Source organism: Rhinolophus ferrumequinum, chromosome 8, assembly GCF_004115265.2.
Source record: "Rhinolophus ferrumequinum isolate MPI-CBG mRhiFer1 chromosome 8, mRhiFer1_v1.p, whole genome shotgun sequence".
NCBI classification, from domain to species: domain Eukaryota; kingdom Metazoa; phylum Chordata; class Mammalia; order Chiroptera; family Rhinolophidae; genus Rhinolophus; species Rhinolophus ferrumequinum.
In genome coordinates this window covers 4,038,736-4,066,726 of record NC_046291.1, presented here as the reverse complement: position 1 = coordinate 4,066,726, position 27,991 = coordinate 4,038,736, and the positions used below count along the sequence as shown (strand labels likewise).

Here is a 27,991-nt window from a genome sequence, read left to right as displayed (position 1 = left end):
CAATTTTAATTTGAGAGCTACAATTAATTAAATTAGCATACAGTGGATGTGATCGGAAGCAAGAAGCTCACGGCAAAAGCATGGTCAGCTATTGAAACAGCGCTGTCCAAAGGTCCGAGCCCTGGAGCGGCTGGCTTTGCAACAAATGGGGCCAAAGTGGCAGCGCTACTCTGTTCATAAAGGTTGTTCCTTGCAGACAAATAACTTCACTGGTCTTGTGTCCTTAAGGAGTGGACTACACAGTCCCATTAGAGAAAACGTGACAAATCTCTTCATCTGAGGCTCGGAATATTGGTATCACCCTGTCAGCCTTTTTAAAAAGGTCTCAGCAAAGCAGGTGACAGGTGCCTCCGGAAGGGCTGTCCCTCCCAACCCCTGTGGCTGCCGTCTCTTAACAGTTGTGCCCAATTTTATTTCAAGAAGATAGTTTTATGGGAATTTTTTTCCTTTTACAGCTTTAAAAAAATAAGTTGAGGAATTTAGGTCTTAAAAAAAAAATTAATCGCTACAGGTCACTGCCACAGATATTATTGGCAGATGCAGCAAAAAATATATTTCCCCAGAAAATTGGATTTTGCCTATAAAACTTAGTAATACTAATAAAGACAGATCATTACCGGTTTTAAGCCAAATAAGCAAACCCAAAGAGATGAGCTGCCAGTGTGGATGCCGGTTGTTTTTTCTGGTTTTGAGAAGTGTAAGTGAGCTTCAGTGTAGCGAGCGTACCCCACGTTTTCTCAGCTCACTCCTGCCCCTCCGACGGTGGGTCGAGCTGCCCGTGCCACGTAATTTACAGTCGTGTGGCAAGGTATGTTTATGTTTAAGCGGCGCGACGGTGTAGCTAATGAGAAAGAGAAGAAATTTATAGTCCTGGGTGATTGACAGAATTACTGCCCCGGCATTAATTGAAATCTGAGGGATCCCAGCTGCGTGGGCCTAAGTTGGGGGCGGGGAATGACTTCAAGTCAAGGAAAAGTTTCCAGTTTGCTTCTGAGTGTCTTAAAGATCACTTCCCTGCTGGCAGTATGATCGGCATAGAGCCCTGCCCCTGCCAGGGCTCAGGCAATCCCACGGAGAGGACGACGGTATTTGCTTTGGCACCTCCCTATAGTAGGTAGTTCTAAGTGTGGGGGGAGAAAATGGACCACTGTGGCGTTTTTTAAATGGCTTTAAAATTTTACATGTATAATAATAAAATTCTCTGGCTACGCTCTGCTAAATAGCCTCTAGACTATTTAAGATGGGGGGGTCAGGGGTTGTGGTGATAATGGCGAGGCAAGCTTATGGTATTCGTGATTTTCGTAAAATTTCCACTGGCTGTACTTAATCTGGGATGTCTAAAGTCATCTCGTGGACCTTTCCTTACCTGTCATCTTTAAATGCACCATTCTTATGGAAGCTCGGGCTTGGGAAAATGTCTAAATTTTCCCATTAAGTGCTTAAAAAGTAATAAAACTAAAGTCGTTAGGCTTCACTCATCAGAGCTCTATCAGGAGGGATATTCTTTGGTGCAATAAATCTGACCGAGGGTCCGACATTCATACCCCTGGATTCATTCCCTGGAAATGGACGTTTGAAGGTAAATTGCTTAAGTAGGGCCGTTTAAATTTTTAATACAATCTTATTGTAACTGTTAGCAAATGATTAAAGTGCAAAGGGGCCTTGTATGTTTGGTAAGATTTATCATAAACGCTCTGTGATGCCTTTTCTATGCTGAGTTATAGATGTTATGACAGTAAGATGCTTATAAAGGCCAGAGAAGCACAAAGGAAGAGCTGAGTTTACGGGAGACTGAACCCTGCTCTCCGGAGGCAGACGTCTTTGCAGTGGACGCTTGGCCATTCCTGTGCTCACAGAAGCTTCATTACGCCGGGCAGTTCCCTTGAGCCACGACACAGCCACCCAAGCAGTCGTGAAAATACACCAAGAGCACTTTTCTGTTCCCATCACCAGTTTGCTTTTGAGGGGTGTACATTCATCTTCTCGTGGACGTCTCTTTCCCTAATGGAATGCCTCTAGTTTGTAAGGACTTCCTTTTGGAGGCTCGAGGAGGCTTCACGCCACAGGTTGGTGAATCCTGGCAGCTGTGACACTTTCCTTTCTAGCCAGTGACACAGTGCGATCCTTTGGACTGCCACTGTTCGGCAGTTGTGGATTTGTTGTTGTAAGGCCTGGAACTGGCGTGCAGGGCCAGCTCTCCATTGCAGGGCACAGGTGGAGTGGGGCAGGGTGCCCTCTGGACGGGGCTGCACCTCAGGGTGCGTCATCATCTGTGTCGTGAGCGTTGACTCACAGAGTGGGTCAGTTTTTAACATGTTGGAAGGCCAGCTGTGGCTACCACACAGGCACCCTCGTTTTGTCACACCCCCCCTTTCTCGCGCTTCACGGATGTGGTTTTCACAAACTGAAGGCACGACCCTCCACCAGCAAAAGATTACGAGTCGCGTTATAGCGGGTTCTGGAATCTGCATCCGCGGTGGCTCCCAGCTCTGCCTGTGCCTTGTCCGCAACCTCGGTTTTTCTAATTTTGCCCGTCAAAAAGGGAATCTGTTTTAAGGACAAAGGCCATACATACCTTTATCATCTTTTCTCATTTATATTATTATTTTTATTTGTATGTTTTAAAAAGTTTTTTGGAGGAAGGAAATAAATGCCCGGATTTTCTAAACTTTCTTTGACAACGTCGTCACTTAGCGTACTAAATCTCCTGGGCTGTAACTTGCCTTTTCCTGATCGTGTCTCATCCACAGATGTACTTTGAGTGTCCTCAGTGAACCAACAGTGTTCTTTTCGAGTTACTTTCCCTAATTCTTGAGATAGATGCTAATGATTTGGGTTAGTAACCAGCAGAAACTTGAGTTCCTTCTGTCTGTCTATGTTGGGTTTTCTTTCCTCAAGATGAATTTCCAAAGGCTCCACTAGAAAAGCATATGTAGACAGATATGTTGTGTGTAGATTAAATGTGGTAGAACTTAATAAAAGTCACAACCAGTTCCTTCTTTCTCTTTATCACCCTGGCATGATGTTGGAATACAGTCCTGCATGATTTTCACAGTTTTCCACATTGCAGTAGCCGTAAGGTGTGCAGTTGGAGCTGGGTCTTCTGCTTGTGGTCTTAAGAGCAGCTATGCGCCGGCAGGGATGGAAGAGGCTGTCTTCAGCTGCTACATGCAGAAAATTGTGTGGGTTTTTTTTAGTTTTTAACCTTTATTGAGGTACAAATGGTAACTTGCTGTGACCTGCTGGGTGTGTGTGTGTGTGTGTGTGTGTGTGGCTTGAGGTGTGAGTAGTCTGTGATTCTGTGGCTTGTTTCCAACATGTCCACCATGGATTTGAGTCTGGACTGTGGTATCACCAAGGCCAGCATTCCTCAGGTTTCTGTTAATGAAGGATATTTTTCTTCGAATGGATGAAAGTGAGACTTGTGGGTAAAGACAGAAGGGTTTTGAACTTAAGGTGTAAAGAGTCATTGTAACCTTTTATTTACAGCTAACATGTATACCCCAGGTCCAATAACTTTAGAAATAGATTTAGTGTTCTACAGCTGTGGGTCCTTTGTTCTTTCTCATCCATGGCAGGTCAGGACGGTACGTCCCTAGGAGAGGGCCATCTTCTCCTAAGGCCTGTGAAGTGGCAGCGGAGGACTGATGGGGTCTCAGAGAGAGAGAGAAACTGCTGTGTCCCTCTCACCATGTGATTGTGTCTCTCTGCCGGTGATGCAGTGAGTTTGAAAACTTGTTGCGGGTGTGTCTACAGAACACGGTGTTGAGTGAAAAGAGGCGTACATACAGAAGAGTAAAAAATGAACGACTCCGTGTGCACGCAGTTCTACAGCAGGCGACGGTCATCAGGTTTAAGAAAGAACGGAGAATGGTTTTGAGGGAGTGAGAGCGAGAGAGTGACGGGGAGGGGTGGGGGACACACGGGACTCCTTAAAGGATGGATATGTTTCGAACTTTCGTAAGGGATTTCACGTACGTGACATTTGTCAAAACCCATGGAAGGGTGCAGCTGAGATTTTGGCATTTCACAGTATGGACATCTGTTCTCAAAAAAAGGTCCCTTAAACAGCTAACGAATGAACATTAATTATGCCCATGCTGAGATGTGTAGGGGTGAACTAATGTCTGCAACATATTTAAAATGCAACAAAAATAAGATGATGGACGGGTGGATATGTAATAAAGCAAGTTTAGCAACATGTTATAATGATCAAATCAGATTCTTTCAACTTCTTGCGCATGTTTTAAAATTTGCATTATACAAATTTAGGAGGAAATCAGAACAGTTGTTAATCCCTTTAAAACATCACTGTAGGTATTTTACACTAGATGGGTATTTTACACTCAATGTGAACTAAATTTAATGCAGAGTACTTACTAACAGGTGGAGGCTAATTTTTTTTAAATGAGGCTTTCTGGTATTAAAATGCATGCATGATGCTTTTTAAGAATTTCAGTAATTCATAGACACTGGCACTAACAGATAGGGGCAGTTTGACTTCGTCACCATTACTAAACTACAGCCGGTTACAAATTCAAAATCAATCAGTATTCTCTACTGTATTCTAATTAACACTTACACATTATTAGTCACTAACGTGAAATCTTGATCGCCATGACCTCAGGTATTCTAAATGTAAATAAAATTAGATTTGGATCTCGTTTAATTACCCAAGGTGCTATGAGTCATTACCATGGCGATTGATAAACTTAATTTCTTGATAAAGGAAAAAGCATCAGAACGCTTCTCTGCACTGTATGCTTAACTCTTTAGTCACCGTGATGTATGGAAAAGAATGATCTCAGATTCTATGTTGATTACCTAGAATGATGTCTCATTTCTTTATCTGGGTCCTCAAATTGATATAACTTAAATGTCTAACAGCGCTATAATATCACAAAAGGTGACACTTACCCAAAGGACTTTTATGTAATTGGAAGAGGTGGGTTTCTGGGTGGTGGTGCCGGTTAAATAATAATAATAATCGGTGGGTGGTGGGGGCAGCACTGCGGTGGCTTACTGCGCAGAGGCCTGCAGAAGACCAGGTGGAAATCTGTTTTGTCATCTCATCCTTCTTCCTAATTGCTTCACAATCCGTGGTACAATTCACCCTGTGTGTCACTGTCACTTCTTCAGAGGCCTCTCGTACCAGGGGCCACCGCTGCTGCTGACTCGTCATCAGCAGAACCCGGGAGCAGAGGGATAATTTTCTCAGGTTCCAGCCAAGACGTCTTCTCCCCACCTGAAGAAGAAAACGTCTTTTTTATGGAGATTGTTGTAAGGATAATTATTTCTGGATATGGGATAACAGCTGTGATAGATGAGTCCATTTTTCTTGAAAGTTACAAGATGTCTGAAGGAGATGGTGCTTGTGACAAATGGGATTACAGAAGCTTCTCCCTTTTTTCTGTACGCACGTGTGTATAATGGTAAACTAGGAAGCCAATCGTTCCTGGTAAATTTGGTTAAGCCAATATTAATCAAACTATTAATTTTTTTAAAAAGAAGACCGATTATTGTCCTTGCCTGTTTATGTCTTATATACTCTCTTATTTTGGGCTCTTTTCGTCTCCGAGTCCTCATTTATCTGCATCTCCTGTATTTCTTTAAATTCTCGTGCAGTTTCTTTAGCTTCGGTAATTTACCTCCATCACTTTCGTGCGCTTCTCCTTTTTGTGTGGTATCTTTTTCATGTTTTAAAATCCTTGCTGCAGGTACTTTTTTCCTCTGTCAGTTCTTCCTTTGTAGCGGATCAGTCATCTTCCGCCGGCGTCACCACATTAATTGGTGTTTATCTTTGGTCTTTCTTTCACGTCACTGATACACTGTGTTAGTGTATTTTGTGACCCGTAATGGGCACTTTAAAAAAAAAAAAATCATGGGTCCAAAAGGTGAATCTTGTGGCCTTCCTGGTGCAGACAGACTCGGGGGAGCCTCCCCGTTACACATGCAAGGGTTCCGGAGTGAGCTTCACCTTCAGGGGGTGTCAGAAACACTTCTGCTCCGGAATCATCAGCTTCCTCTGCAAGACAGCCTGATGACGTGAGAAGAAGTGACAGGCTCATTTTTCCCTTCTTTGTTTAAGCCATTTATCTTTCAGACCCTCGCCTGCCATCTAAATTGTATTGCCAATTTATTGGGATAGGCGCCAGCCTCATCTTGAAAGATGCTGATTTGCATCCAACTTGAGAATAAGTGAGAGAGAAAGTTAATCACGTCTGGGCCTCTTAAGCAGATCTGCACTGGGTCTAATTGTAGCACCTGAAATGCCTTCTAATCAGAGTCCGTAGTCAGCTTCGTGCTACCCTGGACCTTGCTGAGAATGTCATGGTTCCTTCGTCCAGAAAGCGTCACTCTTTGAAAAGTCTTGAATGTATGCTTCTGACACATCTTTCTACATTTCAGATGACCCGAAGCCTTGTTAGCTGCTTTTAAACTTTGCTGACTTGTATTAATGATTATTTATTCAATTAAGTGGAATCATAATAATGAATGCTAGGTGGGCATTGGATGAAATGATGGATACTCAGCCTTAAAATCTGATTGTAGCATTGTAAGAGAAGAGTAAATCTCTCTTCCTGCGGAGCTGACCAGGTCCTGAAGGAGAAGTCCTTTGTCCATAAGCCTCAGGTGACCAACGGGCAGTCTGGCTCCTGTCTGGATCTCAGCAGCTGTCAGAGGCACCGCTCCTGCCACCTTGAGTCTTGCTCTGGTGATGCACAGAGGTCAGCTGCTCCGGACCCCGAGCTCCTCAGCCTTCCGGCCGGTGGTCAGCAGCAGCCCTCTCGCTTGGAGTTTTCACCTTCTCAGACTCCTCACCTTCTCCTGCTTCCGAACTGAGCTGACGGGACACGGGAGCCCTTTGCTGCTGCTTCCGTGCCACACAAACACACACCCACCCACCCCCGCCCCCGGTTTCCTGTGTCCTGAGAACCTGCACTCACCCTGCAGTCAGCACTGCCTGCCCGCCCCTCACACGCTTCACACGTTATGCCTCACTAGCCCTGCTCCCACATTGCTCCTGCTTTTATTGATTCTTCAGTATCTGTGCAGTATTCGTAATTTCTCCATATTTTCCTCTTGAAAACGAGTCCTGCTTCATTTGTATCATAAATACGTGCTTTCTTCAGGGCACGTTAATATTCCCACCACTTGTCACTCAGCAGGCACACCGGGTGCAGAGGAGCTGAGAGGTTTGGGGGTTCTAGGCCAAAGTGGACGGGTGCTTGGGACCGTGGGGATTGTGTGGAGCGTCTCCTCCACGGCGGCCATGAGGGTGCTTCACTTCCCAGCCACTCCGGCCACGCTTTCTCAGTGCCATGGCCGTAGGTGAGTCTGGCTCCCACGCGGCCCCGTGGCACGTGTTCCATGCTCCATGGTGTGAGGAAAGAGGAAGCAGCGAGTGAGTGAGAGGCACCGTCAAGCCTGGTAAAGGCGGACCCTACACGTGAAAGGAGAGCAGCCGACTGCACACAGCACACAGCGTGGGCAGACTCGTGGCGTGGCCATGGACGTCCTGGGGCCCTCCTGGGCCGTTGTCATCGATGCTACACCCGCGGGGCCTCCCGACCTCACCTGTGCCCGAGGGGTGGGGTTCACTCTTGCATGTGAGTGATTGGTCAGAGGGGCGGCCGGGTGCCCCCTTCCTCCCCTTTGTTCCCCCGAGAGTCACCACTCAGGATCCAGGCCGTGCAGGCTGGCACACGTGTACCCCGGAGGGGACGGGGGTGCGGGCTGGGACTTGTAAGCAATGCAAGGCTGTCCCAGCGGGGTGCCCTGCTGCTCTGGGCACTCACCACGCACGATGCCACATGATTGTGTCCTTTCTAACCCTCTCGTCCTAAGGTCCTGGACAGCCAGCCAGAGGCAGAATACGTCCTTCAGGCAGCAGGTGCACCTGGGTGGAGAAACCCCTCATCCCTGAGCATGGTGAAGGCTGGAGGAGTGGAAGGTTTTAAATTAGCGAAGCGTGCTGCCAGGAAAACCAGCCGGCGGCTTGCACAGTGAGGGCGGGGGAGGGGCAAGGTCCTGGACGAGGCCGCTGGTGACATGTGAGGTGGAGAGGGCATGGCTGCCGTACGTGTCGTGCTGAGGGGAGACCGACAGCACGTGTGAGCAGAGGGTCCCCAGAATGTCCAAGCTGACCCTCCACGGGGCATCCTTCGGGTGCCTGGGCCAGACCGGAGCCTGTGCTGCCATCCTGGAGGGGACTCTGGGCCGTTTGGGACACCTTCCTTTTCTCCTAGGGGAGAAATGCTGACTGAAGCCGTGTGGAGCCCCAGCAGCCATGGTCAGACAGGCAGAGGACACCTGACAGTGTGCTATTGGTGTAGACTGAGACCTGTTTGTCAGAGGAGTGCGTGTTTGCAGCCCTGTGGGTCTGGACGCAGGGTCCCCGTGTCCTTCAGGGGCCCAGAACTCCAGCAGGCCCCCAGCGTCATGGCGCTCACTCCCTCCAGCCCCCCGTCGGGAGCAGCTCTGGCACTCACACACCTGCGTGGCAGCTCCACTGTGGGACTTAATTTTAAGAGACAATTGTCCTGTGAAGAAACATGTAAGAGAGGGACATGCATTTTTTACAGGATGACTTGGTGTCCTCCTTGCCACAAATAATAACTTGATGTCAGAATTGGGTACACATGTAAAAAATGTCAAATAGACCATATTTATTTCAGCATGAGGGTTTTTTTTTAATTTTACGTTCTTTTACTTTCTCTGAAAGGGAAAGGGAAATCCAGCTGCCTTGGACACGGTACAAATTTCCCCTCACTCTCAAATTCTGAAATTAATGTCAGTAGCCGTGACTTTGCTCCATCCTGAAGGTAACTGTTTATTACAGTCGGCATTTAAACCCCCCAATTAATAGGAGCAATTAAACAATAGCTTCATTTCCTGCAAATTAACAACCCTAATAGGTAACTGCGACATAAATGAAGATAAATTTGTTTTAATACAACGAGATAAAAAGAATACAGACAAGAACAGAATCTCAGATGAAGAATTCAGACTTCGTTACTTGGTAGAAAACTTGAAAGCTTCTCTGGAATAAAGTAAAGCAAGTTTGGGTTTTTAACCAAAACAAGTTTGGATTTTTAACCATGGCCTGTTTTGGATTTGAGGTGTTGTTTTTTTTCTTGGCCAGAGCCTGTCGTCAGGTTTTCACCGACAGAGAAGCCACAAGCCAGCGCACAGAAGAGTGTTTCCTTTTTACCCGCCACGCCCCAAAGTACTTCTCTGACCTGTTCGGTTACAGGAGACCTTTTCTTTCTTGTTAATATTTCTTATAATGAGCAAACTAATGTGATGGCTTGTAGTTTGTTTCGTTGAAACATGGACGGATCAGGCCAGACCTGTGTTTACAACAATGAACGCGGTGTCCGTGGGAAGAACGGCGTGCAGTGGGACAGGTCGGCTTCTGAGAGGACACTTGAGGGATATTAAAGGTGGTGGCAAGCCTGACGGAAGCCTCGTTAGAACAAGGATTGTGTGTGTCATTGTGGCTGTTGTGCCGACAGGAACGTCTAACATGGTTGGAGATCAGGGTCCAAGCTGTCTTTTGGTGGCTTTGAATCATCAGACGATGCATAATCAGCCTAGCATTCTGTGCCTTGCGGAAATGTTAACGAGTTCTAAGGGCGGAGTCACAGCAGTTGTAGATAGGAGGGGCTCAAACAAAATAGCTCGGTTCCTCTTTAAGCTGTGGGAGCCGCCTGAGTCCCGATCCTGCAGCTCTGTCACAGCCCCTACCCCCCACCCCCATCTCCAGTGTCCAGACAGGTGCCCTGGGTTCTCCAGGCCACACTGGGTGTCCTTCCAAAGATGGGTCTTGTCACTTGCCCTTGAAGAGGTTTGATGACCTTCTGTCGCCTCAAGGATAAAGTCCACACTTGTCACTCTTCTTTGCATGAGATCCTTAAAATGTGTTTCCACTTGTCGTTTTAAGCTGCTTCTCCCCTCACCTTCTCCTAATGTCCTCAGCCATCCCCGCTGTTGATTTACCTGTGTAGTCATTCCGTCAGTTGGCCAGTGCTTGTTGAGTGTCAGTACACACCCGCCCTAGGAAGGTGAACAAAGCATGGTGTGTGTCATGTCCGGAATAGTTTGGAGGTCCGTGGGATTGGCCCACTGTCTGGGAACATGAGCTGACTCTGTTTTCCAGTTGGCAGCACAGTTTGGCAGCATCTCCACAGGTTCGTAGGTGTCGGCCGGGCTGTGGGTGGGTCCCTGTGGTTCCCTAATTGTCACTGAGCTTCAGACAACACAGGAGACCTTCAAGAATGTCTCTTTTTTCATTTTACTAGTTTTTTCTGGCAGAGCTTCCTCTATTCTCAGAACTTAAGATCAGACAAAAACAAATCTGGGGGATGGGTATAGGTCCACACCAGGCACAGAATACATCCCCTTTCACTTCATTAACGTGGAGGTTTTCATGGTGAGAAAAACTCCACTTCTGATTTCTTTTCATTCCTGAGTCACAGATTCAGAACTACATAGATAATTTGGTAATTAATTTCTTCTTAATTAGTAAGATAGTTTAATGATCACTCAACTGTAATTTAAAACTGAGTTGCGACATTCGGGATCTTTTATTTGTTGCTGGGAGATTTACAGTCCCTGGTGGCTTCCATTATTTATGGGCATTCTGGGGCCAAGCCCCCCGCCCCCACCCTGTGCGAAGGGAGCCGCCTTTTAGGGAACGGTGCAGAAATGCTCCTCTGGGAGACAGCACCGGGGGAAGGTGAAACCTGCCAGGACTCCCAGCCTGAGGCTGTGCTTCTAAAATATTTTTGTGGGGTAAAGTGAGAGTCTCAAGCTAGCTGATGTTTATAAATGTGTCTATTATAAACAGACATAAGTCTGACACGTTATTCGATTCGCCATGTGTATTCAAATGCGTCTGTATGGCTGCCTACCCAGAATTGTGCCTTCTCTACCCGACCCTGTACTGGCCTCAGCGTGCTGTGTCACAGCGGGCTGCAGTAGCTGAAGAATCACCTGCTTTTCTCCAGTGTGGCTTGGTTTGTACCAAGTGGCCATTTGGCATCTCATGTGGGCTGTTCAATGTCAGTGAAGTCTCTGCGCTTCCACAGTGCCATCCTGAGCTGCGGCCCCTGTTTCTCCCCACTCCCATGAGTCCTCTGCCCCCAACACAGCCTGAGCTGTGCGTGGGGCTCAGCGAGAGCTCTGCTCGTTCCAGAGGACGCTGGGCTGCTCCCAGTCATGCTAGCGTAGCGGAAGTTGATACTGTAAAGGATGGAGGGACATAGAATGTCAGAAAGCAGGTCATTGATTACGTAAGTCTTCTCCATGCGCCAGCAAACTGGGGTGAGGGGAGGGAACGTGCAGGCCAGTTTGGGGCCTGGTCAGAAAGCCTCTGGTCCCAGCAGCCCTGCACAGGAGAGGGCTGGGTCGCAGGATCTGATGAGTAAATGATGAGTGAAGACAGGAGGGTGGGGAAAGAGGGCCATCCCGTGGCCTTGTCTCTGCTCTGGAAATCGGAGCTACGGGTGTGGGGGTGTGGGCTGCAGAAGACTTGGCTCCTGGAGCTTCTGGACGCTGCTGAGGTTAGAGACCAGGTGGTACCTCTCTTCCCCTGCCTCCTTCCCTACCTTTGCTGGGCTCAGAGGTAGCACTGCAAAAGTTCTTGTTAATTGATTAATTCGAGTAAATCCTTTCAACCACAGAGGATGTTTTTACTGATTAAATTTAATCGAATTTTTTGGACTGTGCCCAAAATGTCATAATCATTAATGAAATTAACAGGCTTAATGTAAGTGCTTCGTTTCTGATGTTGTGGATCCCAGGTGGTGTAATGCAAGAGGAAGCCCAGAGACAGCCCCTGGCCACCAGCAGAGAGCAGGAGAGGAGGCCCAGAACCTGGTGTGGGGTGATCGCGTGTCTGGTTTGGGGCTGTTTATTACACAGTCGTTTATTGAGCAGTTTCTATACTAGGGATTCAGGGGAGAAAGGTAGAGCTGCCACCTTCACGAAGGCCCCGGCTGCGTGCTTGTGTGTGCACGTGTGTGTGCGCGCGTGTCCTTGCACACACAGCAATGTTTAGTCAAGGTGTGGGTGGGACACGGGGCTGAGCACCGTGAGCCTGTGGGTATGGGGTACTGGGCCCCATGGAAGAATCTGGATGGTTAGCAGGGGAGGGCTCCCCAGGAGAGGTGGTGCCCAGATGGGGGCGCTGAGAAGGAGCTGGCCGCGGGGAGACGGCGAGGCCCGTTGCAGGCAGTGGTGGCACCTTGCTTCAGAGAGCATAGCGGCCGTGACCGCCGCACTGAGTCCCGCCTGGCAGAGGTGGGGCAGTGAGTGCCCGGTGGTGACGAGGCCCCAGAAGTGAAGTGCTGGGTGCAGAAGGCATCCTTGTTCTCCCGGGGGCTCTGGACCAGTAAAGAAGTAAGACCAGAGGCCCTGGCAGGTCAAATGATTACTTTTTTATTGGTGGAACTGCACTGGGAAATGAAGCTCGTCCGGGCTTCCTTTTGTGGAAACCAGAATCACACAGACGAGCCCGCCAGGTTCCATGTGGCAAGGGAGCCTGCACTCTCGCCTGTGCCCTGGACAACCAGGCTCCCGGGTGAGGGATTAAGCAGGGACAGATGGCTTCTCCCAAACTCCCATGCAAATGAGCCACTTCTCAGTGGGTCGGCCCACTCCCAGGAGGCCCTGTGGGGAGGCCAGGCGTGGGAGGGCAGGCATGAGCAGGCGTGGAGAGCCCAGCCATCACCAACGAAAGAGCCCGTTTTGCTGGGGAATTTCAGCTTGGGTGTCTGGATGGCAACAGCAGCTCTTGAATAAGCAGAACGATGCCGTGGCATGATTTGCCTGGAAAAGGTCACCCTGCATTGTTCCTTGGGCTGCAGTGAACGGAACTGCTGTGGGAGCCATTTCTGTCACCAGCCATGGAAACATAAGGTCTTGGATCCAGGCCGTGGCAGTGAAGGTGAGGTTAAGAGAAATTCTGGTGGTACAATCAGTAATCTGTTACGTTTCCTTTCTCCATGCCTGGGGGGTGGGGTACAGCCGAGAGTTAAAAGGTCTGGAGAAGCAGGTTTGCTGGGAGAGGGCGAGGCCCAGGTCGGGCCACGTGGACTTCTCTCATGCATCACGGGAGCTAGGAGGTGCCACTTGGAGACACGCTTCTAGAACATGGAAGCTCAGGCTGTGTATATGAGGGGAGCCATCGGCACTGAGGGGGAGAAATTGCCCAGGGGGAGCGTGTGGAGATAAAAGAGGGCCAAAGAAGGAAGCCCAGAAGCCCCCATATTAAGGGCCAGTGAAGGAGGAGGAGAGAGAAGTTCCAAACTGGAGGCAAGTGGTTGAGGATTAAAGCCCAGAGGTCAGCTGAGATGCGATCTGGCTGCTAGACGGTCACCAGGGACCTCGGCAAGGGTGGGTTCTGCCGGGGGGCGGAGGTGGGAGCCACGCTGCAGTGGTAGGAGAACAGGAAGGGATGGCAGGGAAAGTCTGCCTGCTTTCAAGAAGGCTGATGGTGACAGTGGAGTTAGAACCGGCATTGGCCGAGCATGTCCTGGTGCCCGTCACAGGCCGCGCCCTTTTATGTGGAGAAGGTGAGTACAGCAGAGGGACACACAGTCCTTCCTGGCGGTGGTGGAGCCCGTGTGCGTAGCTGGCAGGGAGGGTGTTTCGCAGACCCAGGCTGACTGTTGGAATCCCCTCTGCTTTGTGTCCTCATCTGTGAGGGCTGGGTTAACGGATGGGGCCTGTTGTCACATGTAAGCAACACAGGAAGAGGAGGGAACCCGCCCGGCACACGGTCCAGGCGCGTGTGACAGGCAGGGCCTGGCTCTCCTGTTGAGCCCAGGCGATACTCTCTTGCTCATCTAAATTGAGCGATTGGGAAAACAACAGAAATCAGGCATTAGGCCAGGATTTAGTGAGATCTTATTTAGGAGCTGAGAGTCTTCTTTTTACCGTTAATTAAAAGGTGCCACTTAATCATCTATCCAAGAGAAAAGTTAAAATTTGTGGAGAAAGTAAAAATATAACTCACTTTTCCTGTTGCTTAATTGCTTAAATAAACTTTTTTTTCATTGAAGAATGGGAATACCTATATGAAAGTATGCTTAAGGGTTCGGCTTTAAAAATGATCTCAGACTCGTCACCCAGGTCAAGAAGGGGCCCTTACCAGCCTCCAGGAGCCCCCGTGCCATCCCGTGGGCACTGGTGATTGGCTTGCTTGGTTGTGACGTTTATACACTGTAATTAGAGATCCAATGGAAAGGGCTAATTAAAGGGTATTTGTTATGTATTATCCTAATAACGTTTCAAAACTGGGGAGGAAGTGACTTTCAAAACAACAGGGAGCGTTAGTATTGAGCTATCAGGAGGTTAATGAAATTGGTGAGTGTCTGGGGAAAGAGGAGACATGGTCAGTCTCTGCTGAAGACCCCGTTTCAGACTGCGGTGTGTAATAGCTCAGTGGTTACTCCAAAGGCCAGTATGAGAGAACACCCCATCTCAGTGACAAAGATTTTATATTCTTTTAAGTAACCTCAAGCGCTTGTATTTCTGTTTTATTTCTTCCTTTGCGTGTATTTTTATCAAATGTGTGACATTCATTTGTTGAATGATCAAATGTAGACAAAACTCAGTGGTTGTAAAAATTGCCCTGCCAGTGTAATCTGGGGTAATATTCATGTTTGTTTGTTTTTTTTTTTTTTAAAGATTTTATTGGGGAAGGGGAACAGGACTTTATTGGGGAACAGTGTGTACTTCCAGGCCTGTTTTCCAAGTCAAGTTGTTGTCCTTTCAATCTTAGTTGTGGAGGGTGCCATTCAGCTTCAAGTTGTTGTCCTTTCAGTCTTAGTTGTGGAGGGCGCAGCTCAGCTCCAGGTCCAGTTGCCGTTGCTAGTTGCAGGGGGCGCAGCCCACCATCCCTTGTGGGAGTCGAACCGGCAACGTTGTGGTTGAGAGGACGTGCTCCAACCAACTGAGCCATCCGGGAGCTTAGCGGCAGCTCAGCTCAAGGTGCCATGTTCAATCTTAGTTGCGGGGGACGGAGCCCACCATCCCTTGCGGGAGTCGAGGAATCGAACTGGCAACCTTGTGGTTGAGAGCCCACCGGCCCAAGTGGGAATCGAACCGGCAGCCTTCGGAGTTAGGAGCACGGAGCTCTAACCACCTGAGCCACCGGGCCGGCCAGTAGTATTCATGTTTTAAATCTATGAACATTTAAATGTTCTCATATCATGAGTAGTTCATGGTGATAGTTACAAGAGAACAGTGCCTTCCCCGGCCCCCCGCCCCCATTCCATTTCCTTTGAGCTGTTTTTGGGGAGGGGCTCATCCACTCAGGGCACCCCGGCTCTCCCGCCTGGAGGCCCTTGTGAATTCACCCTGACTTTTCACAAGGTCATTTGAGAGGTGGACCGAGGTACTCTTAGATGGCAGTGGTCACTTCAGCTTGCGCACACCCAAGCAGTTCATCTAGAAAAGTCTTAAAGTGAGGCAGCTCGAAGCACCGCCGCTCCCACGCCCCCCGGCTCCCAGGACTTACAGCAGTGACAACAGCAGCAGTTAGCGACTTGTGCCTCACGGGTCCAGTAAGTTTCATCTTCCCTGTGGAGAAGGTGGCCCAAATTTACAAAACAGTCACGTGGTCGCCTCCTTTTCTTCTTCCTGGTCTTCTTCCTGGTTAGTCACATACTGTGGTCATCCTTCACTAAGCTTTCCCTTCTTTTGTGGGTCATCCTTTCATCATAAAGCAGTCTGTATATTTTAGACAACGTTTTCCTAAATCGTTTCCTTTCTTCTATTTGCGTGTAGACAGAACAATCACGGGGAAATAGAACAAATGTGAAGAAAGTTCTAATAAGGTTTTAAAAAATGCCACCGTTTATTAGAAGTTGTGACATCAATTTTTGGCAGTAAATGTGGTAGAAGAATAATTCCATGGACAGCATTTTAGTACTTAACATGGGGGCCATGCTTTGTACAACACTGCCTGTTGTTCAGCGAGAGGCTTTTGATGTAAAAGGGTTCCTTTTGCGCTTGAACTTGCTTTCTGGCCTCCAAGTGGAAAGGATGGAACGTTCGTTCGCATCTGCAGTTTCATAACGTGATTTCAATAATACATTTGACTTAGTTTCTCTATCTCCCCTTTGCGTAGAAAACGTTTATAGGAAATGTCTGCAGAGCTCTCCAAACAGCCTAGCCCTGTTTAATTCTGACATTCGTGCTTTTCCAATGAGCTTTAAGATCAAAGTCAGTCTGGTCGTCCAAGTGAATAGTAATTCTGAGGCTGGCAGTAAAATAAAAATGCATTAGAGTTGATAATCACACACGCCCTTTTGCACTCTCCAAAAAAAAAAAAAAAAAAAAACCCACAAGTAAATTGGCAATCACCCAAACAATCATGATTTTAAGTAAATTTACTTTTGGTCTTTGGTATTTCAGTTCACCCCCATGACACATGTTTTGCAGCTGTTGGAATCTGATCTTAAATTTTATATTTGCGTTCACATAATGATTTATAAAATATTCTAATACACGTCTTCAAAGACCCCAGATCAATACGCCAATGGTTTTGAGATGACAGAGTGCCGCGATATTCCTCTGTAATTTAAACATGATTAGCTGATGAAGGTTATGATCAATACACCACGGGAAGACAAATTAATTGATATCACCCTTTCAGGATGATAAGAGGCCTCGTGGAGGTGGGCTGTAGCTAATGAAGCTGCTGCTTCAACTCTGGGAGCCATTTTTTATAGATTGCATTTTCACTTAATCATATTTATACTATCATTCATTTACATGAAAGCCGTAAGCTGTGGACAGACCAGTTCCTTATTAAAATTGTATTCATCTGGAAAAGAAACTCAGTGGACGCTGTGGCCGCTCCTTCTATATTATAACCTACTGGTGGGGACAGTGATGTGTTCCTTTGCATGGGTGTCGAAAAATAACAACTCTGTGGGCAAAAGACAAGGATTGAATATCATTGGGCTTAATTACAGCTGGTCCCCAAAGACATACATCTAGTCAAATAAAAGCTGTAGTTATTCTCCTGTAGTGACACCTACCGGTGTAGGAAGAGCTTTCTAATTGTTGACTTCCTTTCCAATTAAATCCAATATGCTTTATCAGCTAGACTGGTTGCCAAGGGAGGTTATGGCTGGTTGAATTTAGATTTGTATTGATTAAGAAACTTCTAATGTGTGTAGCAATATATTTAAATAAAAAAAAGTCTTTGATATAATTACATGTCCTTGAATATAATTCTATGCAGTAGCTTGTAAAGTTAAGAGTAATTCTTTAGGCTCTGCAAAAAAAAAAAAAAAAAAAAAATATTTAATTTTCAGAGGGGTTTGGTTAAATTACCCTGTCTTATTTAGGATTATTTTTGCTGGAAGTAACTGGAAAAACATCATATTATTAGAATGATTTAAACAAGATAGGTGCATATTTTTCTGTTCTACATTCAAGGCTTCTTGAGGGGGTCTGTGCAGGGCTGTTGAGCCAGAGGCTGGGATCCCTCTCGCTCATGTCCCACCAGGGTGGCTTCTGTCCCCAGGGTGACGTGTGCTTTTTAAGCTGCAAGAGGGACTGAGACATAGGAAGACATGGCTACGAGGTGCTGTCTCTGGGAAGAACCCTGGGCAGTGCAGCGTGCTCTCCTGCTGTCACCCCCTTGGCCAGGGCTTACTGGCGGGGCCACGTTCAGGCACATTTAAACGGAGCAGAGGAGGCTCCATTCTGGTCGTCCTGTGCCCAGCTAACAACCAGGAAATCGGTTTCTGTGGGGATAGTGGAATACAGGGACAAGCGGGGGTTCCTGCCACGTTCTCTGCACCTGGGAACCAGCGTCACGTTGATGTCTTTTGTCTCCCTGTCCACTAGTTGCTCAGAAAATTGTTGCTACGAGGAAGAAGCAGCAGCTGTCCATCGGACCCTGCAAGTCGCTCCCCAACTCTCCCAGCCACTCGTCCGTCTGCTCCGCCCAGGTGTCCGCCGTGCACATCAGCCAGGTACGTTGGGTTCAGGGCAGGTGAGACTGAAAGACACCGCAGAGCCGAGGAGGACATGCCGGGCCAGTGCGTGTCCTCCGCCAGTTCTAAGGTCGATTTTCTTCTTCTTTTCCAAAACTTGATAAAGAACAGCACGTTGGCAGCTGCCTTCACATTTCCTTCACAAACTGCTGTGGCCCGTGGTTTTTACGGGAACCACGGGTTAACGTTGCCCATTGTCGGCTGCCTGCGTGATGAGGCATGCTGGCTCGAGCCGAGAGGTGACGTGTGTGCTTCTGTCTTGGCTGCTGATTTAAACGAGCTGCCTTGGTGTCTGTTCTGTCTGCTCACAGGCTGACCCACGGTGGGTGACTCTCGGCAGTGGGTCCCCAGGATGCTGACACCTGGTAGCAGCCCTCCGTTATAATCACCATGTCCCTTAGGCCCTCTCAGAACTGTCTTTCCGTAGCAACGTTTGGCTGAATTATTTACTTGGAAGCAAACAACACAATTGTCACTTTGAAGAACCTAACCAAAGAAACCCATTAAGAAAACCATAGGCTTGTTTTTCCTGCTCTTGTATTTCGATTAACATTCCCTGGACAGGCGTTATATTGGCACTTTTTGAAAGGATGCAGGAAGGTTTGGTGCTGTGCTTCCCGTTTCCTTGGGGGGTCGGGAAATAGCCGCCTGTACTACAGTGGAGGCCTGTAGGCTGTTCCTGTCACTGAGGCATCTGTAGTTTCCTGTGAGTCTTGAAATGCCTTCCAGATGCATTCACATTTGCAAAACGTCCTTTTCAAAATGGGAGTTGTGGTCCGACCACACAAAACAGTGGTCTTTCTGCGTCAAATTGAGAGCAATGAAGGAGCCATAGGACCCGTATAGTTCCGCCAACTCCTTCATTTTCAGAGAAAATACAAAGAGTGACATGGTCACTCAGAAGAATTTTTAAATGAAATGATGGAGACTTTTCTTTCTTAAGTCACTTTCCATAGACAAAGTGACTCTGAGGGGATCGGTATGTCCTAGAATCCACACGTACTCGGTGCCAGTACAGCTGGCAAAGCCAGAGCAGCTGCCTGGCTTGTGGTGCAGACACCTCTTTGGGGTGAGTGTGACCCCGCCTACAGGGTGGCGATAGGTTCCTGGAGTGTGTCCTTAACGAAACCTTGGTTTTCCATCGTTACAGACAAGCAATGGAGGTGGGAGTTTAAGCGACTACTCCTCCTCCGTTCCCTCGACGCCAAGCACCAGCCAGAAAGAACTGCGGATTGACGTGCCTCCCACTGCCAACACGCCCACGCCGGTCCGCAAGCAGTCCAAGCGCCGGTCCAACCTTTTCACCGTGAGTGTCCACCCTGGAAAGAAATCAGTGTGATTTCAAAGAATTTCACGTAGTCGCGATCTGGCCACCAGATGGTTTGGTGATATTTATAGAATCCAAACTAAATTAATGAGAACAGTATTACTTTCTGTGAAAGTCTGAGAAAATTATGAGATGCAAAGATTTGGATTTTGAGTAAAATGGGAATTTCTCAGTGTGCAGGGAGTTCTGAGAAATGTATCAAAAATGGAGTGAGAGGTCTGCATAAAGCTGTCTGTTGTCTTGTGACTTTTTTTGGTCTCTAGCTAGAGACTGGTCACATTTGGGGACAAAACTCTGCCCAAATCCCCAGACATGTGCCTCTGGCCGTTCCAATGAGATGCGGGAGCCACGTCCGTCCACAGACCCTCTGTCCCCAGCCTGGGGTGCCTGAGGGTTTACCCCGAGGGTGTCAGCGGCAACTTGACCTCAGGGTTCTCTACATGGGCTTTTCTTCAGAGTCATCTGTGGAGCGTTTTAAAACTAGATCAGCCCTCGGCACTCAGGCTTATGAACTTGGAATCTGCATGGGGCCCAGGCATGGGCAGTTTTCAAAAGCTCCCTGGGATGCAGAGAACCCCTGAACTCCAGAGGACACAGACGTGCTGCCTCCCTCACCCTTCCCTTACTCGCAGCAGACATTACCAATCAATCGTGGAAAGCTGTGCATTTGAGCCCAGAACTCCGAGCACAGAACTCCAGCAGAGTGACTGGAGTCGTTTGACTGAAGAACATTTTCCCTTCCGGGACTAGGTCTGCGCATTACAAAATATGCTTTTAAACCAGTAGTTCTCAGTCTGTGTTTTTGCCCCCCTGGGGATGTTTGGAAATTTCTGGAGAAATTCTGAATTGTAACAACTGGGGGGTGGGGGAGTGGTACTACAGGCACCCAGTCGTGGGTGGCAGACAGAGATGCTGGCAAACATCCTGCAGTGCACAGGGCGGCCCCACGAAAAGAGTGGCCAGCTCTAATGCCAGTGAGGCCCTGTTTGAGGCAATTGGACTTCTCTTTTGGTTGATTACTGCTGGCTTGGTCCAAGCTCAGTAGTTCTGGTCTTGAGCTAAAGGAGGACGCAACAGGCGAGGCTGGGCGTCTGTGATCTGATCTGTGGCCCTCGTTCGGGGATGGCATTCGTGATGTACGTGCTGCCAAGGGCCCGACCCCCGTCCCTGCCCCACTGTGTTCGTGGCGGTTTTCCCACTGGGCAGTCATGACTGCCAAGTCTGTAGCCGACAGCACAGCCCCTCCTCCAGTGTCCCCTTTCCTTGACTGTTTGCCCTGCACCACCAGAGTTCTGGCAGACGCTGCTGCTGGAGGCACAGAGTGAGGACCAGATAGAGCGGGCTCACACCCCCGCCTCCACTGCCAGCGGCTGTTCGATCTCAGGCAAGTTACTTAACCTCTCTGAGCTGAAAACAGCAGCTGTTGCAGTGGGGCTGCTGGGAAGATTTCCTGTGGGGGCAGAGTCTTTGTGGCATTGCTTTCATTTCTTTCCCACCACTGCTGACGTTATGAAATGATTTCTGACAACACAAAGCAGAAGAATTTGTAGGGCACTGGATAGACTGGGAGGGAGGCATTTAGGTTTTTGCAGAACACAGGTGAATATCTGAGATGCTTCAATTTGGTACATGAATAGGAGGTCTTGCTGTGACACTTCTTCACACATAGCAAGATTAGTGACCGTCACCTAAATAAATAGCACTGCCCGGCTGTGTCCAACCCTGCAGCACTTCCAGACACTGGTTCGGGGACTTTGGGTTGAGGAAGTACCAGCTCGCAGAACAGCCGCACTTCACTCGTGACTCAGCGTACTTGAGAAACCAGTTGTCAGATGCCGGGGGAGGGAACACCAGCATGGCTGGGAGGAGTGACGGCTTTGAACGTGGACCAGAGTCTTCTGCATCTTTGCCACTTCTGTCGGGGCGTGGCGAGAGGAGAGGGCAACCAGGCTTGGGACACTGTCCCAGGGCTGTGTTTACTGCTCACTGGCTTTGGTTTCTGTTCTAAGGCAAGAGATAAGAAGCTGGGAAGTACCTTTAAAAGCAAGGCTGTTCCTAGGAGAGCACCAGCGTGTCCCCACCCCACAGGTGCAGGACAGCGCTGGCATTGGGGTGTGACAGAAATGGTATCCCAGACTCTGCCCTGGGGGAAGCTGGCAATGGAGAAAACCTGAAGGCAGGAAGAATCAAACTAATAGTAGCTCAGTAACAGTATTTCCTTATCCTCTGCTGTCTCCAGTCTGGTCATGCTTCATGTCTGTCAGGAGTCGTTATTGCCAAAGTCAGCCACATTCAAGAGAAAGTGGGTTAGAGAGAAAAGGGGTGGGGGGCTCTGCGTGCCCAGAGGAGAGCAGAGAATGAAGGGATGCGGCCTCTTCCCACCTTCTCACGCCACACACGCGTGTGCGAGCTGGCACAGGCCTTCTGGAAGAGCAGGGAACCCCAGCTGCCCAGGCCAGGTGCGGCGGGTGCCGGAGCCAATAAAAACATCCTTCTGGTGACTGAATTATGGTGTCAACTATGTCATAATTAATGTACCTGATAATACGAAGGCCTGCCTATTAAGCTATGTGTGATCATGCTTGTTCTTTCTCTTTAAATGTTGGAAAACAGTCGGGGAGTGAACCATTTTAGAAATTGAATCCAGCTGCACAACTGTTACTAGTGGGAAAAGAAATTTGGGGTCACGGAAGGAAACACAATGGGTTTCCTTCATGGCGTTTAAGGAGAAGACAGTGAAAATCCCAGGAAGGACCTGTGTGTTGGTCATTACTGGGTTTGACAATGAACAAAACGGTGGTGGTGGTGGTGGCGGCACTAATGCGTAGGTAGTTTTTAAGTTGAAGATCTTGGAAACAGCAACTCCACTAGATGTCAGTGTCATCCAGGGAATGAAAAGAAGGCAAATTAATTTTGAAATTATAGCAATTAAGAAACTAAACTCTCATTGTTACCAATTTACACCTATTCTTAAAGAGGTAACATTTCATAGGTTCTTCCTCCCTGGCGATTGTTGGTAATTACGGGCTTCAGTTGGCCGAAAGTGTGGAGCAGGAGCACAGATATGCCGTGTGCCGGACAGTCTTCATGAATAAAGATCTGTGCCGACTGGGGCTGTAACACCCTGGTGAAGGCACACTGTCCACCGTTTTCATTAGACCCCCACACAGGCCAGTTGTTAATTAAGTAGTACACCATTGTTTTTCAAATACCATGCTTATAGATTTGATAAAGTAGACCTGTAATGTACACTTTACATTCATGTTTTACTGTCCCGGATGTTTCTGTTTGCATATATACATATTTTTAAACAAAAATAAATCACATGCACTTTTTACAAAATTGTACAAACTTAAAATCTCTTCTGTAGGAGTAAATTATGTGTTGTGTGTGTTATGGGGATGATACTTTACTAATCAAAAACTAAATTGTATTTTATTCTGCTTATTTCTTTGGGGGAAAAAATCACTATTTTGAGAAGAGAAATATTAAAAGGCTATATCCATTCAGTTCTTGGTTTTGTAACATGGGTACTTAGAACAGTTAGTTTAGTAGCCAAGATTTTCATGTGGCTACAATGTTTCATTAGAAGGTATATCCAAACATACGGGAGTAAAAAGCACTTGGATCTACTCACCAGGCAGCTCATCAAGCAAGCATTTTGTGGTTAGTGCCTCCGCTGCTGCTGCTGCTGCTGCTGCTGCTTCAAGAAACAAACACATCCCCGGTAACAGCTGGAGCCTGCTCGGGGGTGTCTCCCCGGGACACCCCCTTCCTCCCTGTCCAGGGACCAGCACTGCCTTCACTTTGGGGCTTGTCGTCTGTATCCGTTTCAGACTTACTCTGCTAGGTGGCCATAATTGGACATCGCATCGCTTTGCTTTGCCTTGCTTCGAGCTTTATCGTAACGGCGTCACTTACGTGGGATTTTGCCAAGCTGACCGTATAATGCTGACACCACTGAACAGAGCCAAACCTACCCTGTAACCAGAGACTGTGAAGACGCTCCCCGGCTTATCACAGCTTGCCGTAAAAAGAAGGCGTCAGCATTGACAGTGTGAAAAGAACGGTCTGAATGGGGTTTTGTCTTTTGTAGGAGGAGAGCATGGGTCCTATTGCAGTGGGTTCCAGCAGCCTCTGACTTACTCACTGGTCACGGGGCGCAAAGCAGGTGTCGCTTGACAGTGAGGGCTCTTGGCAGAGACGCTTCCTGTCCCTGGAGCAGGTAGTCGGGGGGGGGGGGGGGTCTCCCTTCGTGGCTTCCTTCATCGCACAAGAGAAAGTTAAACATTTTTGTGCAGAAGGAGGTGATTGTTAGATGCTCCTAACCGCCCTTTCCTCTGTATTCAGTGTTGGCGGAGGCACAGCAGCCCCTCTTCCGGCTTGCCACCGACCTTCCGGGGTGGGTGTGATACAGTCTCGTTAGGTTTCTTGTTGTGCGTGTCAGGCGGGACATGGCAGAGTCACTGCTGACACATGCAGCGGGGACCGAGAGCTGCTTTGTACGTGGTGGTTTCACGGAGCCATCCCCGTAGCAACCCGAGCATGTGCTCCCACTGATGTGGTCGCAGCTCTGCAGAAACATCGGAGCCCTTCCTGGGAATCGATGTGTGCTGCAGTGTCTTCTGTGCAACGGGTTTGTTTCCATTTCGTGGTTGGATTTCGATCTGACTGATCATAGGACAGCCTGTTGTAGAAAGGAATCGTGGGAATAAGAGAGAGCAAGCCCTTTTGCCTTCCAGCTTGCTCCTGCTCTCTTCTTGACGTCTTAGTTGTAGGAGGACTCTCACCAAGATGGTAGAGTTGTCAGGGAATTTTTGTTTTTACGTCGGCAATGTTTCAATCTTGTTCATCTAAGAGTGTGTGATCAAACATTGAGTTTACCGGGTTTCCCCCAAAATAAGACCTCACCGGAAAATAAGCCCTAGCATGATTTTTCAGGATGACATCCCCGGAACATAAGCCCTAATGCGTCTTTTGGAGCAAACATTAATATGAGACCCCTTCTTATTTTCAGGGAAACACGGTAGTTCCTTCCTAATAGTCCTGCTTCTCTTAGAATCTGGAAATTCTGCTCAGAGTGACTCTGGGGACAGATGTGCAGCCTTGAGGAAGATGTTAATTTTTTGTGTGTTTGTTTTGTTAATTATTCTGGTTAATAGAGACTAATGAAGATGGGTTTCCAAATTTAGAAATTTAGAATTCATGAAATTCCCAAAGTCCCTTTAATGATCTCGGTGGATTTAAAATTTTTTAAAATGTTATCACTGTGAGCTTTGAATCTTATTTAACAAATAGAAACCTCAAGTTCCAGCTTTCCCATGAGCTGAGATGTGGAAAAAAGAGAATTTAGGATTATTACATGGCTCTTACTATACATTATTAATTAAAGAACTAATTAGAGAAAAGTGAATCCCTAACCCCTAGCTAAAATTCATGACGAAGAATTGATAAATATCCCCATTTCCCTTCTAGCCCACAGGGTAACCCTGACGTGTTGTGTTTTTCTGCAACTTTCTATTTGGTGCTTGTTTTCTCTTCTAAGGTCTCATTACTGGCTTCTACTGTCCTAACGGAAAAAAGTGTGCAGTGCCTGGCATAACTGTTCACTAAGTGTCAGCTCTTATAATCGCCGCGGAAGATTCTAAAGGCCCATTGAAGTGTCTCCTCAGAGTTTATATCGTGGGAACTTTTCTATGATATTGCCCCCTTTAATACTGAGAAATAAAATAAAATCAGCTGCTCCGTCTCACACTCCTTTGAAACTGGATTTCATTAGCTTTTCATCGCAGCACTGGACACCACAAAGTCTGTTCATTTCATATATCATCTCAGATTTGAAAAGCACATGAAAATGTTTCTCCATTTTCAATATTGCGTGAGTAATGTTCCCATTGAAAAGTAATGGAGTGAAGTTGTCACTTGTCAGCACAGTTATTAAGGAGGACGAGTCTCAGATCTTTCTCTCATAATAAAATAAATCTGTCAGAAAGTCATTGTGCTCACACTTCCTCATGCCATCAAGACATGGAGACTTGAGCTGTGGTGCTCCTTCAATGTCCCCAGGTCCTGGTGGCCTTCGGGTGTGGCTTCCTGGCTCGGGCATCACCAGCTCCTGGCACGTTCACGTAATGTCAGCAGTACGGCCGGGAAACCTCTTCCAGGAACTTGATAAACCCAGCTGCTCATTTTCCCCTGAGTCCTGACGTTTTGTCAAAAAAGATGTTTTCAGCTTCCCCGCCCCCCCACCGCTTGTTATTTTTTGCGGTATTGTACACTAGTTTGACTTTGAATTTGCTGTTTTCTAATCATCTAGCAGCAATAAAAAGAAACATCAACAACACCTTGATAGGAAACAAGGGTGTAGCATTACATCGCACAGCCGAGTCGGTAATAGAATTTTTTAAATCCTTCAGACGTTAATTAAATATATACATTTATGTCGCAGGTTTCCCAAACAGGCATCCGAGAGCCCTTTTCTCCTCGGCTGGATTAACTGCAGCTTTAGAATGTGTTTTCCTGTTGGGCGTTACTTTCCTATATGGTCCATTGGTTCCTAGTAATTGAATTTTGAACTCTGTAAAAAAGAATGAAAAGATAATTTTTGCGGGGGAAAAGTTTAGAAAATTCTTTGTGACGTGACAGATCTGTGGCAATGAACAGCTCCAGGGCCTGCTCTGAGAGGTGCGTGTGTGTTTGTGTACACGTGCGTCGTCTGTGGCCGTGGCCTCGCCATAACGTGTTTGCAGAAACGGTGCCCATCAGGCAGACCCCCTGCCATCTGTGAGCTGCAGCCCTTACCAAATGCTAACTTTGTTTTCGTTTTGCAGTCTCGGAAAGGGAGTGACCCAGACAAAGAGAAGAAAGGCCTGGAGAGCCGAGCGGACAGCATCGGGAGCGGTCGAGCCATCCCAATTAAGCAGGTACACCGCTGCCCCCCTCCCCCGTCCCTGTAGCTGGAGACACACCTCGGTCTCCTTGCTCTGATGCCGCTCGTGCGCCAAGGTTTGTTTGATGTGCTGTGTTGATGAATGTAGAAGTCACTCACTTGACATCAATTAGAAGAGGTTCCTGTGTGTATTAAAATAGGATCATTAGAATAAGAAGAGGGAAATGTGGCAACAGGTCTAATGAAGTAGTCTGCCCGCCTGCATATGGAGTGTGCTTCGAGGCTGAGCTGGCTTCAAAGGCTGCTTTTGTCGCTTGGCTTTGATTGGGCCGCTGGCCGCCAGTCGACAGGGGTAAATCAGGTCTCCGTACAAGAGCCCCTTGTGATCACAGGAACAGCCCGACGTGGCCCTAATTTGCTCGCACAGACGGACCTCTGAACACTGTTTCAGGCTCGTTTGTAACAACGAGGCAATTAGTTGTGATAATCATAGCCGGTGTGTCAGCTGTGTGCTCTTGTTTGTAATTTGCTAATGAAGGAATTGTAACTTTGATTAGGTTCAGTTTCATTTAGGCCTTATTATATAAAGGAACATTTACAGCTGTAATGTGGGGCCTTAATTAAACTTCCTCATTACACAACGGGACTTGAATCCCAGCATTTGTTTTGGCCTGAGTTGCCAGCCCGAGGTAGGTTTGCATTAGCCCAGGATCCAGACACCAGATTACTTGCTGTCGCAAGTAAAACGGGCATTCACGTGACATTTTTTGCTGTTATGTTTACAAGAAAAAAATAAAAGTAAAGAGTTCAACCTGGCACCGTGGTTTCTGGAAATGTCATCTTATAGTTCGTAAAAGAAGGCCATTTCGTTTAGAGTGCATTCTGCTTCGGAGATGGAAATAAAACCTGTGGGCAGGATAACCGCTCTGCCTCTTGTGGGCACTGCTGTGACTGATTTGTCCCTCTGGGTGATCACTCTGCCATCTTCTGTGGGTACCGAGAGCGTTTTACGCATCCTTCAGGCACTTGTGTTGGCCCTGGCCACCCTTAAAGAGCTAGAGTCTTTCTGCAAATACAGTTGCACCCACTGAAACAAGCAGGAATGCAGCCGTAGCTGGGGCCCCAGCTTTCGTGTGGCAGCGTGGGGAGGGACGGGTCAGAGAGTGTGGTTAGAAGGGCATCGAGGGGGCACCAGAGCAGGGAGGCCACAGGGTTTCTTACACAACACGTCGAGATACTGCGTGCACTTGCCTGGGCACCCTCCAGAGAAATCCTCTTCCATCCTCTGCTGGTGGGCGATGTCTTCACTAACGGTTTCTTTACTGGCAAGGTCCACGCACATAGTGGCTTATTCTTTCTTTGTGCATTTATTTATAAGGCAACTCTCTACATCAGTTAATTTTAACATGTAATTTTTATGCTGCTGATGTTGTTTCTACTAGAATTATAGAAATTATTTTACTCTTCCTTTAATTTAAAAAATTGGTCCTGGGACATTTCCTTTTGGGGAATATTAAAAATTAATACTAGACTGTTTCCTTAATTCTCATCTACTGTCGACAAGAGTTGGGGTGCTGGAGTTGGGCAGGCCCTGGTGTAATGGAGCCTTGCCTCGGTTTGCACTCGCTCACATGTGGAAGGGGCTCACTGGACAGGCGAGGTGTCCCGTCTGTGTGCGGACGGGAGTGCCCTCAGGTGGAAAACGAGCTTCATCCAGTCCTTAGAAGCCTTCCCGTTGTGAACATGCAGCCC

At 47.7% G+C, this 27,991-nt stretch overlaps 1 protein-coding gene across 13 annotated transcripts in view; it reads left to right on the top strand.

The window, feature by feature from the left end:
• Positions 1-27,991, top strand: part of AGAP1 (ArfGAP with GTPase domain, ankyrin repeat and PH domain 1) — a 513,101-nt gene that overhangs the window by 235,232 nt on the left and 249,878 nt on the right. For all 13 annotated transcript variants that reach the window (XM_033111679.1, XM_033111676.1, XM_033111678.1 and 10 more), the window contains 3 exons: positions 17,875-18,002; positions 19,174-19,329; positions 26,181-26,273. In XM_033111679.1, the coding sequence (XP_032967570.1) occupies positions 17,875-18,002; positions 19,174-19,329; positions 26,181-26,273 (377 nt within the window). The remainder of the gene's footprint in view (positions 1-17,874; positions 18,003-19,173; positions 19,330-26,180; positions 26,274-27,991) is intronic.